Genomic DNA, 16984 nt, shown 5'->3' on the forward strand with positions numbered 1-16984 from the left:
GTAAGTGCAGAGGATGCTGAACTCATGTTCAAATTAAAATGAGTCTTAGGGCCTCCGCTGGTGGCGCAGCAGTTGAGCACTGGGTTGCGAAGCTGCCAACAGCCTCTGCAGCACCAGTTCAATCCCCAGCCACCGGCAAGGGTCCCACCGACAGACCTCTCCTGCTGCACCTGCTGCTCCCCTCAGCAGTATATTTCATCAGTGTGCCTGTTCTGTTCCCCGCTCTGGCTATGGTGAATTCTCTCACTCTCCCGCACTTCTGACTGTACCCAGTACTTGTATAAATAAATATTTAAAAATAAATAAATGAGTCTTAAATGCAGAAAACACCCACATTCCCAGATTATCAAAAGTTTTAATAAATGTTCTTTTGAATAAAAGTTTTCTTTCCAACTTTCTCATCATTCTTTTAAGTAAATCTTACTCTTGGATATAGAGAGCCATTAAGAACATTTTTAAAAAAAATTACAAATCGAGAAAAATCTCTTCATAATTCTCAAACTAAGATAAGCATAAGTAATGTCAAAAATTATCTGAGAAGGGCCTCCCTGGTGGCCCAAGGGTTAGAATCTCAGCACTACCAAGCTATTGCCTGCCACTGCAGCATAAGTTCGATACCCAGCCAGGGAGATAACCCACATAGCACAGCAGACCTCTCTTGTCCTGCTCACTGCTTCCCTCAACAGTATTTCAGTCCGCCTGGTCTGCTCCTCACTTGGTCTGTGGTGAATCCTCTCACCCCCTGCACATCTGGCCTACACCCCATTTCTTGTATGCATAAATAAATAAAAATAAATCTTTAAAAAAATTATCTGAGAAGTGTGGTATACCGGCAAAGATTAAAGTAGTTTAATAATTTTCAGCAGAAGAGAATATTAACATACCACCCAGTTTAAAACTCTGATGGAAATGATTCTTCCCAGACATATGCTTCAAACATTCATCCTTGCTGCTAAAAAGAAGAAAGCAATTTGGACACGCAAAACACTGAATAATTTGAGGAAGAAGGTTGTTTTTATGTCCATCATCTGCAGCTTCCTAAAATACAAGGTAAAGCTGTATTATAGACAACTAAAAATCAATATTCAATTTCTCAAAATTAACTTTCAAACTTCTTATTTCTTATTTATTTGGAATATTTTGTATCAGTTTTTAACATGGGGACTTTTCTTCCTTAAGTGTGATTTATGGAAATTTTATCACAAATGATATCCCATATGTGAAATTAAATTTTTTTTTCTCATGGGCCTCCCCTGGTGGCACAGGCGGTTGAGCGCCACGCTGTGGAGCTGTCTGCAGCCTCTGCATGGGTTTGATCCCAGCCGGCCGGCAGACCTCTCCTGTCTCACCCACTGCTCCCCTCAGCAGTGTATTTCATCAGTCTGCCTGTTCTGTTCCCCACTCTGTTTCTGGTGAATCCTCTCACCCTCCCGCGCATCTGGCCTGTACCCTGGTTCTTGTATAAATAAATAAATCTTTAAAGAAAATGAATTTTTTCTCAGAAAAATAATTGCAGTGATCATTCTGAGACAATGAAAAGTACATCTGCTTTCTATATATTTTTACTTTTTAACATACTTCCCTACATCCAGTATTATTAAATGGATAAATGTGATCATATTATGTAAGTTTTCCTAATGTTTTGTTCACTCTGCTTGGCAGCATAAACTATGTATACAAACAAGTCCTCATCCATAAATTTTTCCATGCTTACTCATTTACTCATATATAGAAACAAATATGCAAGGAGGATAGCCATTGTTTCATCAAATATCTTACAGGTTTTTCTGCATGTTTCATAATGCCTACAGGAAATCCCTAAAATCAACTGATACAGTTCTAATTCAGTCTGGCAGATGCTGTGATACTCATAATTTAATACTATACTTGCTGTCTACTAGTGAGTTTGAACACATTCATATGATTCCATGCATATCCTCTATTCCATAATTAACTTATTCATATCGTCTAGCCTTATGTTTCAATTGTTTTTGTTTTCTCCTTACTGCTCAGCTTGTATCTGTTCTTCATTATTGAAACAAACTGTCTCATCTTCCATTTTGTAAATGTTTTTCAAATATCTATTATTTTTGCATATGGTCATTTTTTTATTTTAATGTAATCAAACTAAGACATTTTTCCTAGTGTTTAGACAAAGCTGGTTAAGAGTTCTATCCCCAAATTGAAGATTTTTCTTAAGTGTATATTTATAAGTACTTGTATATGTATGTGTGCCTGAGTATAATTTAACTTGGTAAATGTACTATCATTAACACTAGGAATATCAAAATAGATTGTGTAGTGCCAATGAGATGCAACAAGAGTGATCAGAAATTTTTATATACATTGAGCACATCAAGCACCACACTAACATTCAAAATGTTGTCTGTCCTTTAATCTTTATAATAACCTCAAGCAGTACTATTTTTATTATTTATAAGTTAAAAAATGAGATATTTAAGTAAGTCAGCAAAATTCTTATGCCCCCAATTACTAGACCCCAGAAGAGACAAAGCTACAATTGAAACCCCACATTGTATCCTTGGTTATAAATTCTGTACACTTTCCACTGTTCCCTATCCCATCTTAATTTGATAAATGGCAGCACATGGAAGATAACACCCAGGAAGATATTTTTGTATTCCAAAGAGAAGTTTCTAAATGATAAGGTCATTTAAGGTATTTACTGAATAAATGTTTCTTAACTGAAGAACTCTAAACAAAGAAAATAAAGTAATTTTTAGTTTAACTGAATTACAAATGGAGTTATAAAGTTTGTTACAATTGTTTGCTCAAGAACTGGTCCAAACACTACGGAAAGCTGTGTAAAGGGCACTCAGATTACTAAAAATGGATCTACCATATGACCCAGCAATTCCACTCCTAGGAATCCACCCAAAGGACACAAAAACATTAATTCAAAAGGATACTTGCACTTCTATGTTCACCACAGCTCTATTTACACTAGCTAAAATATGGAAACAACCTAAATGCCCCCAAATAGATGACTGGATCAAGAAGATGGTATATATACACAATGGAATACTACTCAGCAATCAACAAAGATAAACTTAGGCCACTCAGACCAACATGGATAGACCTGGAAGGGATTATGCTCAGTGAATTAAGTCAGCAGAAAGAAAAATATTGGATGGTTCACTTATAGGAGGAACACAGGGCAAGCACACAGGAGATCAGGTTAAAAAAAAAAGGCAAAACTAGCAGTCAAACTATAAACTGAAAACATTCAGCAGGAGAGGAGCGAGGAAAAAGGAACAAAACGGGAAGGAAGAGCACACGAGTCTATGGTGATGGTTCATGGGTGTCTTGGTGGTGGTAATCTTATGGGAACAACATCTGAGAGGAGAAATCACTGTACAAAAATTAACAATGATGTAAAAATAAAGATATATATATATATTTTTTAAAAAGCCACCACCAGGGAACAGTACTGGGGACTGAATAGAGGATGTTTCCATTTATCTTATACTGGGGTTGGCAAACTGTAGCCCTTGGGCTAAATCTGGCCCATGATCTGCTTTTGCATATAAACTTTTATTTGCACCCCAAAACAAAAAGCAAATAAAAAAAAAAAAACAGAAAAAAGGTGATGAAATTGCTACAAATTATGTATTATCTAGTTTGTATACTTGGAAAACTAAAGCAAAGAAACTGGAAAATTATTAAAATCAGTATTCAGGAAGTTACCAGGGAACATTAATATACAACAGTTTGCGAGAAGAAACATACAGATTAGTCACCAGTAGTGTCTATCTACTTAGTATTTAAAAATAAACCGGTAATTTTATAACACTGTAGAAGGAATAAAAATTATTTTGAGGTCATAAAAATAATAGTTTGCTCAAGATGAAAAATGTGATTCCACAAAAAATTTTACAAGAATATACTCACTGCAAAAGAATATCATATTTGCAAATAACTTCTATAAACTGGATGAAAGCATGGAAAACAGGATGTCTGGTAAGTTAAAGTATTTAATTTCTTTTTCCATTAATTTCCGGTCACATTAAAATAGAATACACCATACAAATCTGTTTATCCAAAAAAAAAAAAAGGAGTGGAAGCACAATTAAATAGCACTTGATGCTGGGAAGCCATTTTGAAAGATATTAGATACATGTTAATAAAGATGTGGAAGAATTCGAACCTGCTTATATTGCTGTTGGGAAAGCAAAATTAATACAATCTTTTGGATAAGTTTGCAATGCTTGGAAAAAAATAAACATAAATGCCATTATCAACCAACAGTTTAACTCATTAAAGAAGTAAAAACATGTATAATTTCAAGTTTGTTTATGTCAGTATTTACCACAGACAAAAAGTGGTAATAACCGAAATGTCCATCACCTGATGAACTGATAAAAAATGGCATATATAAATACAATGGATTATTTGAAAATAAAAACATATGAAGTACTGACACATGCTACAACATAGATGAGCCTTGAAAGCACTGTGAGAGAATTTTGTCACAAAAGTCCACATGTAGTATGATTCCTTTTATATGAAATGTCCAGAAAAGTCTAGCAAGAAGGATACATCACCTTGATGACAGAATGAGAAAGAGTGGAAGTATCTACTGATCTACAAGGGACACATGGGATCATACAATATCCTCTTCCACTATTCCTAAACCCACCACCAAAAGGGAAGAGAAAGCAAGAAGCTATCTAGTGATACATCCACTACATGGCCTCAATGGTAAAAAAAAAAAAAAAAAAATGCCACACACTTGCTATTCAGTGACCCAGCAGTGACCCAGGACTAGCAGCTTTGGCTTGTTAGAAATTCTGAATCTAAGGGCCCACCACAGACCTACTGACTCAGAATCTGTATTATATCAATATTCCCAAGTGCTGTGTACATATTAAAAGTTTGAGATCACAAGTTTAGCAGAAAGAAACTAGAGATAAAGGAAAATAAGTCAACCAATGCAAATTGTGAAGAATTTCACACTCTCTCATTTAAGAAAGTCATCTTTAGAAAACAGAATCAAAGGTATACAATCTTCCAGTGACCTCTTCTGGCTGTTTTAAAATAGTAATTACTGGGCCTCCCTGGTGGCGCAGGGGTTAAAGTCAGCACTATCAAGCTATCAGCAGCCACTGCAGCATGATTGTGATCCCTGGCCAGGGAGCTAACCCACATGGTGAGGCAGACCTCTCCTGTCTTGCCTACTTCTCCCCTAAGCAGTGTATTTCAGTAGATCTGCCTGTTCTGTTTCCCACTCTGTCTCTGGTGAATCCTCTCACTCCCTCTCCCCCGGACCTCTGGCCTACACCTCAGTTCTTGTATGCATAAATAAAAATGATTCTTTAAAAAAAAAAAAAAAAGATTGACCTTCCTTTAAAAATAAATAGGTAATTACTAACTAATGCATACTATCAACAGTTACCTTTAAAATCCCACTTTAGAGACAATGAAACTAAGCTCACATACATTAAGTAACTTGCTAAGAACATACAGTTAATAAAATTGACAATGGAATCCAGATCTCTCTGACACCAAAGCCTCTGTTTTATTTTACATGCTGCTTCCCAAAAGCTGCCTATCATAAAATTACTTCCTGGAGAGGCAGCAAAAGGGAGAGCAACACAACTTCAAATGAGTGAGTCCCAGGAACAAAGAACAAATTAATGAAAATTGGGGAAACACAAATAAGAATCCTAATTAATTTGGATGTTAAACTACTTATTCAGATTTACTAAAGAAAAAAGAGAAATATGCTCAATATACAATAAACACTTACAGCATGGAATAGGGAAATATGCCGTAAAAGAACTCTAGTTTTGAAAAAGTTAGGGTATTAGTGACCTACTAGAAACACTGAAAAAAAAAAATTATGGAATGGAGTGCTGTTGTACTCCTTTTCCCTTCTCTCTTCAAATCTTCCATTTGTCATACAATAGATGAGTCCTATCATTTCATTCAGTATATCTTGTGGCTTTAACATCTTTATTCTAAATGCCAATTTAGATCAAAGTTACTGCAAAGTCACCTAAAATCATCTTCTTATCCACTTCCTGAATCCACCCTAAACACTGCTGTAATTCTAATATCACTAAATATATGTGATGGCCCTAAGGAAAGGGGAGAGATTAGGTCTAGAAGTAAAAGTCCTTCAGTTCTAAAGATATAAAGCATTATTTTCATCATGTCACTGTATCCCTCTTTCCAATATCTAGTTTAAAATCCTATGCCATTGCAATCGGGGTTTTGATCTGTGTTTGAGAGTCCCTGCGACCAAGTCCACATTAGATAGTTTGCCAGGTCTCACAGAACTCAGCATATAGTTGTACTCACAGCTGTGATTTATAGGGGTGAAAGGATGCAGGGCTACATCAAAAGAGGGAAAAGGTACATGAGTCGAAGTCCAGAGAAAACCAGGAGTAAGACTCCAAGGGTCCTCTCTCCATAGAGTCACACCGCTCACATATAATACCCCCAGCAATGAATTAAGACAATATTAATTCTTTCAGAAATGATTATGTGAACTATGTCTACTAAGCAAGCTTATTAGTGACTCAGTGTCCAGGTTTTTATTGAGGGCTGTCCTAGGTGCTTAGTATGGATCAAAATTTCAGACTCCCCTCAAGAAAGCAGATGTTCAGCATAAACCACATAGTTGCAGCAATAGTTTAGGTAAACACAGGAGAGAATAACAGGAATCCACTCCAAATGCAAGTTTCCAGGCATCAGCCAAGAGCTAAAATTGCATTCAAGTCTTTCTGAGATTCGCAATCTCAAGTCTTCTGTGTTAACTCTTTTCTCACACTACCTCTTCCCCTAGCCACTATTCTGTTTAGGCTCTTTGATCTCTCCTAAAATTCTGTCACTTCTTTCCATCTACCCAAATGCAAGACATAAGGACCTCTTCTATTCCACAATGCCTTGTCAAATTGTCCAAATAATACTTCTCTCACCTTTTTCTGAACTCCTATTTCATTGTTGTACCATGAAGCCTTATTCATTCTAGAGCATAAGTCTCCTTTGTGTAAGAATTATAGTTTATTTCTCCTATATTACAGTAGTTAGTGCTGAACAAGAGACAGACTCCTAAAACCAATGACTAGTGTATAATAGAATCCACTAAGATTTTGGAAATGTTTCAAAATTCTGGAAATGGTCTCTAGTGTTAGGTAGAGGGTAAAAAGGCTGTAGGACACAATCAAAATATACTCAGGAGTACAAGCTTTAGTTCTCTGATGCAAACCTATATAGAATACAACTTATAACCTACAATGATTTTCAAGTATAATTCCAGATACAAATAAATTCTGAAAATATGATTTGAAAGAAAAACCCTATTATTGATCTCTGGAAGATTAGTATTTTACTATTTCAAAAAAGTTAATATTCACTTAGCAAATACATCAAATATAGATCTTACAGGTTTTTAGCTGTCAAGATATTAATGTGGCATTGTGCTTAATAATAGAAAACTTTAAACAATTAATACATCTATTAGGAAAATAATTATACTATATTCATAAAGTAAAATATTCTTCACTTAATTAAAATGTAGACATGTAGGCACTAATTCAAACTTTTATGTTTATAACACACTGCTTTTTTTAACTTTATTAAGCACTTTAGATGCTTTATCTTATGCAAAAAATATTTATACATTGAAAAATAAAAACATAAAAATGTTAACAGTGGTTTAGATTAATTTATTTTTTAACCAATATTTTAAAATTTTACCACTGTGATCATACTGCATAATTAGTATTTGTAATAGTAATAAGTCATTAAAGAGACCTAATATCAAATATGATAACCACTCATTAGAGCTCTGTATTATATGAATTTGTATATACCATGAATCAGTTCATGTTCCTTGATTTAATATTAGAGTTTCATAGTAGTCTTTTAAATATTAGATTTATTTCTTCACACTAGCATTAAGAAATGATTTATTTACTACAGATCTCCAACATTTCAACAAGCAGTTGCAGGACTTTAGAAAAAGGTTCTTAGGTGACTAACACCCACAGAGCATCTTCAACAAAGTTAGGTTACTTTCACAGAGCAACTTTAGAAAATGAAGGTTATCTATGACAATCTTTAGGACTACCAGCTTTCATCTATCAAGTTTACCTGCGCACAATAATTTAATGTTTCAAACCATCCTACTATCAACAGACAGTTAATTTTAACATTGTGTGCATCACTGGTGATTGGAAATCTAGGATCAGCAAGAAAACACCCAACTCCATGGTTCCCTAAAAAAAGAATGCGTACTCTTAACTTAGGACATGTTCTTACCTTTGCAAAAAGATGTTCCCTATATTGCTGTTGAGTAACAAAAGTTTTATAACATACTACACAAGCAAAGGAACTGAAGATAGGTCCATGTAGTGTAATTGTTGGATCACATGGAGAGTGATCAAACCTACTTGGCAAAAGAAAGATAACATTAGAAAAACCAGTATTTTGAGAGCTGAATTATGCTGCTTCACTTAGAACTTTATGCTTTTCTACTAAAGTATTAAATAATGTTCTTCATATTCAAGAATTATCAAGTGGCTCCCACATACCATGTAATTTCTTTAGATAGTAACAAACAAGTAGCTCAAGATTTCATAAGAGTATTCAAGATCCGGGCCTCCATGGTGGAACAAGGGGTTAAGTCTCAGCACTATGTAGCTATTGGCAACCACTGCAGCATGAGTTAGATCCCCAGCCAGGTAGTTAATTCACATGGCACAGCAGACCTCTCCTGTCTCAACAGCTGCTTCCCTCAGCAATGTATTTCAGTCAATCTGCCTCTTGTGCTCCCCACTCTGTCTCTGGTGAGTCCTCTCATCCCCTGCACCTCTGGCCTATACCCCAGTTTTTGTATGCATACATAAATCTTTAAAAAAAAAAGTATTCAAGATCCAACAAAATAGATTTACACAAGTCTTGTCAAGCTGGTAAACTTTCATTTTGAAAATTACAAAGTACATTTTGTTTTCCTTCTTGATTTGTTTACCATAAAACTCACAACAATTTTTTAAATGAATCACTGGGATAATCTTATGTCCCAGTGATTAATCTTAAAACCTTTTAACATTCATTTTAACTATTTAAGTCCTTTTAACATTCATTTTAACTATTTAACAAATTTGTGCCACTTTAAACGTCCTCAGAGATTTTTTAAAATTGTTAAGATACAGTATATGCTACCCAGGTATCTGTAGAACACTTAAGTTCTCTTTAGAAGACTCTCCTAGTAAAGATTATTAAGTAGGGTAAGAGACTTGAAAAAGATAATGGTTTAGTACCCTAAACTCTCAATTCCCATCGTTAAACAATTAGAAGGGGAGATTGTGCAGATAGGAATGTTTAATGCCTTTAACACTGAGGTCCCTTAATGTCTGTTTTCTCAAATTTGACTATTCAAAATTTCAGTAAATTAATAAGATTGGTTAAATAATTAGAATAGTTATTTACTATTAATTTTCCTACAATTGGTTTACCTTTAGCATTTATTTTGTAATGCCATATTAGCTTTCGTTAAGCTAGACCAATTATCTATAAGTGCTTTTGTGTCTCTTAAATTTGCATTTATGCACTTGTTTCTCCAAAACTGACCCAGCTGCATATCAATGCAAAAAGTCTGTTCAGAATTTATGAGATATATTGGAAAGAAATATATACTTAAAGGCTACAAGCTTTTAGTGACAGGATGTCACTAGAAAAATCTGACTTCTTCAAGCCTTCTAGGAAACCTAAGAAATGTAAATTAGAAATAACTGCCATAACAGCATAAAACAGTATGAGTTTAGAATATAAAGCAAAACTCACAAAGGTAGAGATGCATCATACTTTCATTTTATGAAATCACTTTACAACTCATTTGATCTTTGGCATCTACTATTCTGAAGGTCACACTTACCTCTTCAAATGTCCTAAAAGAAGGTGCCCATTATCAAATTCTTTATTGCAGTGCATTATGGGACATGACATTGTCTTTCCAGACATCCACATTTGACCTCCTCTTCGGAATGAGCTTTTTGTTCCACTAATTGTACTTGTTTTGAGTCCTGCATCATTGGAATATAAATTCTTAAATTCCCATTTTAGATACTTGTCCTCTGTACTAGTAGTCAATATTATGACAAAACAATAAGAATTATTAATATTATACTGAACTTGGTGGCCCCAACTATAATTGTTTAAAACCATTCTTAGAAAAGTTAATAACCTAAAACTAGTTAAGACAAGAAAAGGCCTTTACCTTAAGTAGCAGTCTCTTGAGAAAAAAAGTTTCCTTAACTTTCACAGCCAAAAAATGTAAAAGATCAAATGCATTAGAAAAATCAGTTACTCCACAAAAATTCTTTTTCTTTTATAAAAGCTGGCAAGTATTTCTTCTTCTAATTCTTATTTTCTCTTTTAGCTATCTTAAACACATCATAAAATTTAGCTGTATTACAGAGAATCTGGGTTCTGTGGAAATTATGTTAAGCAATGCAACTGATGGAGTGAGAAGAACAGATAGGTGAAGAGAATGAAAGTAATGCTTTCTGAAGAATCCAGTTACTAATAAATCAGTTTTAACCAGGACATCAAGTAATGTAGATGTCAACAAATTTACAGAATACAAAGAAACTTTAGTTCTGTTATCGCCTTTCTATTCATCCCATTCTGTCCCTTTACATCTTTTGGTGTTAACATAAATTAAAACTGTAGTGTAGAAACTAAAAAGCAAAATCTCTGCCCTTGCCAATGCTATTAGGCTCTGTTAACAATCTGGTTTGGATTATTCCTTTAACTTTTCTACCTGTGATATATATTTTTTTCCCACCCATTGTCCTTTATATCTCCTTGTCCTTACCCCTCCTCCTCCCTTTTAACCTCAGAGTTCTCATGAAGTTCATAAATGTCCACTGGTTTTTTAAAGTGGGTCACATTATTAGTTTCTCTTATCATTCTATGTAAACGTTCAGTTTCTTTTATCATTCTAACTTACTTTACTATATATTAACTCTCAAACTCCATCCATTTCGCTGAAAATGTCTGCATTTCATCCTTTGTTATGACTTTATAATACCCCATTGTGTGATACACCACATCTTTTGGTCCAATTGATGGACATGTAGGTTGCTTCCATTATCTATCCATTATAGATAATGCTTCTTATGAACATGGGACATGTGGGGTTTTATGTTGTTTCTATTCTTTGCATAAATGCATTACTGAGAGATATAGTATTTTTAGTTTTTTAAGGTAAATCCAGACTTTTCCATAATGGTTGCACCAGTTTACATTCTCACCATAGTGTTAATAGAATTCCTTTTCCTCTGCATGCATCCTCTCCAACACTTGCTGGAGGTCTTTTTATTATGTGTCATTCTCACATGTCATTGGACCTCCTGGATATTCTCTTCAGTGAACTGTCTACTCATGTCTGCTGCCCATTTATTAATGGGGTTGTCTATTTTTTTCATTGTCAAATTGCATGAGTTTTTAATATATTTTGGGTATCAGTCCATTATTAGTTATATACTATGTATTTTCTCCCCATTCAACAGGGTGTCCTCTTAATAATTTATATATATTTTCACTGCCTAGCTTTTTAACTTGAATTAATCCCAACTGTTTAATTTGTTTTTAACTCCCTTGTCAGGGGGTAAAGACACCAAAAAATATCTTTATCACTGATAACATGGAACGTATCACCAGTGTTTTTTTCTATGTATTTTACTGTTGCAGGTCTTACATGTAAATCTTTAATCCACTTATGAGGGTTTATTTTTGTGTACAGGGTTAGCAAGTAACTTATTTCATTCTTTTATGTGTGGCTTTTCAACAGTCCCAGCACCATTTATTGATGAGACTGTCCTTTCCCCATTTCATGGTCATAATGGCTTTATTATAGATTAGGTGCTGGCATGTACATAAATTCTGAGGTACTTCATTCTTTTTGAAGCAATGATAAGTGGAGGTTTTTTCTTCTTGACTTTGTTTGCTTTTTTTTTGTATATAAAAGTATTATGATTTTGTATGTTAATTTGTAACTTGTCACTTGGCTGTATTTATTGTTCTAATAACTTTTTGATAGTCTTCAGGACTTTCTACATATATAATCTGTAAATAGTGATAGTTTAACTTCTTTTCTGACTTGGTTTCCCTTCAGTTCCTGTTTTTGTCTGAAAGCTCTGGCCAAAAACCTTTAGAACTAATTAAAAAAGAAGTAGTGATAATGGGCAACCTTACTTTTTTCCCTGAGCTTAAGGGTAAAGCCTTCAGTTTTTAGCAAATGGTTCTCTGCATCTATTGATGATTGTTATCTTCATTTTTGTTGATAAGATGCATTACAGTAATGGATTTACATATACTAAACATCATTCTTGCATCCTGAGATAAGTCCTTATGGTATATAATCTTGATAAACCATTGAATTAGATTTGTTAGCATTTTGTTGAAGATTTTTGCATTGATGTCCATCAGGGATATTGGCCTATAATTTTCTTTTATTGTGATCTTTGTCTGGTTTGAGTATTATGGTAATGTTGGCATCATAAAATGTATTAGGGAGAACTCCTTCTTGTATTTTTAAAAACAATTTCAGCAAGACAGACATTAGTTCTATAATGGTTTGATAAAATGTATTTGTAAAGCCATCCCAGTCCTGGGCTTTTGTTACTTGAAAGATATATTTTATCACTATTTTAATTTCCATGCTTGTGATCAATTTGCTCAGTTCATGTGTTTATTGATCTTGAGATTTTTCCATTTTCTCAAGGTTTTTGAGTTTATTGGCATATAGTTTTTCATAGTACGTTATGATCTTTTGTATTTCTGTGCTGAAGAAATCTATTACATCTATGACTCTGCTTATTAATCCTTTTGTTGTTGTTAGTTTAGAGGTTTATGTATTTTTGTTTATTTTCTCAAAGAATGAGCTCTCAAAAAATGAATTTCACTGATTTTGTATATACTCCTTTTGATCTCAACTTTATTTGCTTCCACTTTATTTTTATTATTTCCTTCCGTCTACTAACTTTGGGTCTTGCTTCTTTTTTCTTAAATTTATTTATTTATTTATACAAGCACTGGGTACAGTCAGAAGTGCAGGAAGGTGAGAGAATTCACCAGAGCCAGAGCAGGGAACAGAACAGGCAGACTGACGAAATACACTGCTGAGGAGAGTAGTGGGCATGGCAGGAGAAGTCTGTCGCACCATGTGGGACCCTCGCCGAGGGCCGGGGATCGAACCGGCGCTGCAGAAGCTGCGGGCAGCTTCACAGCCCAGTGCTCAACCGCTGCGCCACAAGGGGAGGTCCTGTTTCTTTTTTTTTGAGTTGCTTTAGGAGTGGTATTATATTGTATATTTGGGATTTTTCTCACTTGGCCTATCTTGTAATAATCTACCATCTTAAAACTGCTTGGCCTATCTTGTAATAATCTACCATCTTAAAACTGCTTTTGGTGCTTCACATCGATTGTGGTATCTTGTATCATTTCTATTTATCTCAAGGTATTTTTTCATTTCTGCTTTGATTTTTTCTTTTATCCAAGTTATTAAGTAGCATGTTGTTTAGTTCCCATATGTTCATAGTTTTTCCTGTTTTTTTTTCTTATAGTTTATTTCTAACTATGGATATGTGTTCAGACAGAATACCATATAAAATTTCAATCTTTGCAATTTTATTGACAAAGGACCTGTGTCCCAAGACATGACCTATTCTTGAGAATGTTCCATGCAGACTTGAAAAAACTGTCTCGCAGTGTTTTTGGTGTACAGTGACTGTAGATGCTATTTTAACTATATAGTATAGCTTTTAACTTGATTTCCTATTTGTTTTCACATTATTTCCTTATTTATTCTTTGTCTTGTTGATCTGTCCATTGTTGTAATTGGGGTATTAAAATTTCCTAGTATTGTTATTAATATTGCAAATTCTGTTACTACCTTATGTATCTTGGTACTCCCTCATTTGATACATATTTACTTATGTGTTATTTAGACATTTAATCATAATATACTGCTTGTCACTATTGCTTATTACCTTTCTTAACTGAAAATCTATTTTATCAGATATATCTGTTACACATTTTTTTTTGGTTGCCATTTGCTTATATAACTGCCTCCTGCTTTTAACTTCAAGTCTGTGCTTGCTTTTGTTGATAAAGTGAGTTTCTTGGAAACAACATTAAAGTTGGATGCTGTCTGGAAATTCATTCAGCCATTCTATCTTTTAGCTAGTGAATTCAGACCATTTATAAGGTGAGTACTAAGACATGTTTTCTCCTTCCCATTTTGTTATGTTTTGTTTTGTCTTCTTTTCTGAGGGCTACTAGTTACATTTTACTTAAATTCCATTTTTATTGTCTTATATGTTACTTCTATTAATTCTTATTGGAGGGTTCTACTGAGGTTAGTATGTAATGAGCTATTTGTGTGGCCCAATGGACCATCTGGTCTCTGACTTACTCTGTTAGGCCACAGTGTTACTTTGTTCTTCCTTTTTGCTCTTTCATGCTACTGTGATTTAGGTATCTGTTGCCTCTATATTCATTGTTCTGAGCTATACAACCACATTAGAATTTCATTCATGTGTGACTTGGGATCAATAAAATTCTTTTAGTTTTTGCTTTTCAGTAAATCTCCTTATTCTTCCTTCTGTCTTGAGTGTTAATTCTGCTGGGCTAGAAGTCTTTTTCTTTAAGTACTTTAAATATTTCTAGTTTCTCTGTGTTTGTTAACGTTTCTACTGAAAAGTTTGACTGGTGTACCCTTAGAGGTTGCCTTTTTTTCTTGATGTTTTTTCATATTCTTCCCCTGTCAATAGCTTTATTATAATGTGTCCTGGTGTGTGGTCTGGTTTTTATTTGTTTATTGCAGCTTTTGTACCTGCTGGGTAATACTGTTTTTTTCCCCAGGTTGAGATGATTTTCAGTAATTTTTTCCTTAAATAAATTTTCTTCTCTTCTGTTAAAACCCCCATGATGTGGATGTTATTTCTCTTTAAGTTGTCCCAAAGGACTCCTATAGTATCTTCTTTTTAACTTTTTTCCTCTGCATTGTTCTATTTGTGTGTTCTCCAATTTTGTGTTTTTGACCTCAATTTTCTCCATTGCTTCTGTGTGTCCACTGTTGAAGGCTGTGCAATTACATCTTTGTTTAAAGATGTATTTATTTGTGCATACAAGAACTGGGTTATAGGTCAGAGGTGGGGTGGGGGTGACAGGATTCACCAGAGACAGAGTGGGTAACAGAACAGGCGGACTGACTGAAATACACTGTTAAGGGGAGCAGTGGACAAGACAAAAGAGGTCTGCTGCGCCACGTGGGTCACGTCCCTGGCCAGGGATTGAACTCGTGTTTCGGTGGCTGTGGACAGCTCCATAGTCTGTGTCCTGACCCCTTGAGCCACTAAGGAGACCCCAAATACACTTTTTTAAAAATCGCTAGAGTGTTTCTTAGGTATGTTATTTCTGTTTTTTTTTTTTCATTTATTCTTCTTGAGTTCCATAAGCATCAGGACTGTTACCTTGAACTGCTCTTTTGTCACGTTCTGCAGTGTTCTTGAGTTGGACCTCCTCTCAGGGTTTTTTTTTTTTTTTCCCCCCCTCTGGTATTTGTAATGTGTATTTCTGTCTCATTTTAAATATTTTTTGGGCTGAATAGGGACATATTTTCAGACTATTGTCTTTGTACCTGTTGAAGTAACCTGATGACTAGTACCAGCAAAAGGTAATAGGTCTAGAAAAGTAGAATGGGGTAGTAAGGCACCAAAGGATCGCCTCCAGCAAATTCAGAAATTCAAAATTCCTACTGTGCTGTGGGTACCAAAGTTATATGATATAGATCCACAATGATCCTCTCCTCTAGGCCAGCTCCTCCAAATTAGCTTCTCTTAGTTTCATGTCCGCTTCCACTCCAGGTCATTTTAAAACATTTTAGATGCAGTGCTGGGCACAGGTTGGTTGATACTGGGTCACAGGCCAGGAGTTGTGCTCCTTGCTTTTCCAGCACAGAGCTTTATTTTGTTATTGAGAGGTGCCTGACCTCTAGTTTATTCAAGAGTTTGTTTTGGTTTTTAGACCTGTGGAGAGGGAGGCAGGTGGCAGGTATTTTGCATATGTCAGCTTGGGCTTCCGGTTGTAGCCTTGTCTATCAAAAGACTCAGGTGCTCTCACCTGCTTCTCCCTGTCATTCAGGTTCCAGCTGTTTTATGTTGAGACTTAGGCTTAAGTCAGTAATCCTTATTCTGCACACCCACTCCTACAGCTCTGGAACAGTGTACCCTCCATCCTAGGTGCCAATTCATTCACTTGCTTCTCCAGTGCAGCGCCAGGTTTCAGGATATTGCATGTGCCCAAGTCAAAAGATTTAAGGGGGAGGGCGGAGCAACATGGCAGCGAGGAGACACTGCGAGTAAGATCTCCCATTAAAAAAAGTTAATAGGGAGGAAAAGCGGCAGGTCCCAGTGAGAACTGGGACACGGAGGATAAACGGATGACTCCAGCAAACTGCCCAAAGAAGAAAGTAGCCATAAAAGAGGACCAGAAGGGAGAAAAACGCAGAACCCTGCTCCCCTCCCCCACCCATAGAGTCGGCACTCTCCGACCAGCAGAGAGGAAGGGAAAAAACAAACCAAAATGACCAACAAGAACAAACTACGCAGCAAGCGGGACTGTGAGTGGAAAGGAACTATTTCAGCCACCACACCCTGTGAATGGGAGCTGCAGAGAACCCTGCAGGATTCGCTGCGGAGGTGAGCTCCAGGCACCATTAAACAGAGACCCCGCCCCCCAGGAGGAGGCCAGGACCAGCACACAGCCCCAGGCCGCCCGGTACGCTTGCACGGAAAAGCAAACGCGGATCGGGATCGGGATCGTGCCGAAAAGCAGCGCGGCTGAAAATCAAACGCGGATTGGGATCCCGGCTGCCCAGGACCCCGCGCCTGCCACCTAGGCTTGCAGGGAGACACGCGCGAAGACCCTCACTGAGTATCCAGAAACC

At 35.8% G+C, this 16984-nt stretch overlaps 1 protein-coding gene across 3 annotated transcripts in view; it reads right to left on the reverse strand.

Moving 5' to 3' along the window:
• Positions 1–16984, reverse strand: part of LOC311167878 (E3 SUMO-protein ligase ZNF451) — a gene marked incomplete at both ends in the record, with an annotated part of 78528 nt that overhangs the window by 18923 nt on the left and 42621 nt on the right. For all 3 annotated transcript variants that reach the window (XM_084229033.1, XM_084229032.1, XM_084229031.1), the window contains 3 exons: positions 885–1038; positions 8290–8416; positions 9905–10052. In XM_084229033.1, coding sequence (XP_084085159.1) covers positions 885–1038; positions 8290–8416; positions 9905–10052 — 429 coding nt within the window. The remainder of the gene's footprint in view (positions 1–884; positions 1039–8289; positions 8417–9904; positions 10053–16984) is intronic.

This window comes from Talpa europaea, assembly GCF_964194135.1.
Source record: "Talpa europaea genome assembly, chromosome: 2".
NCBI classification, from domain to species: domain Eukaryota; kingdom Metazoa; phylum Chordata; class Mammalia; order Eulipotyphla; family Talpidae; genus Talpa; species Talpa europaea.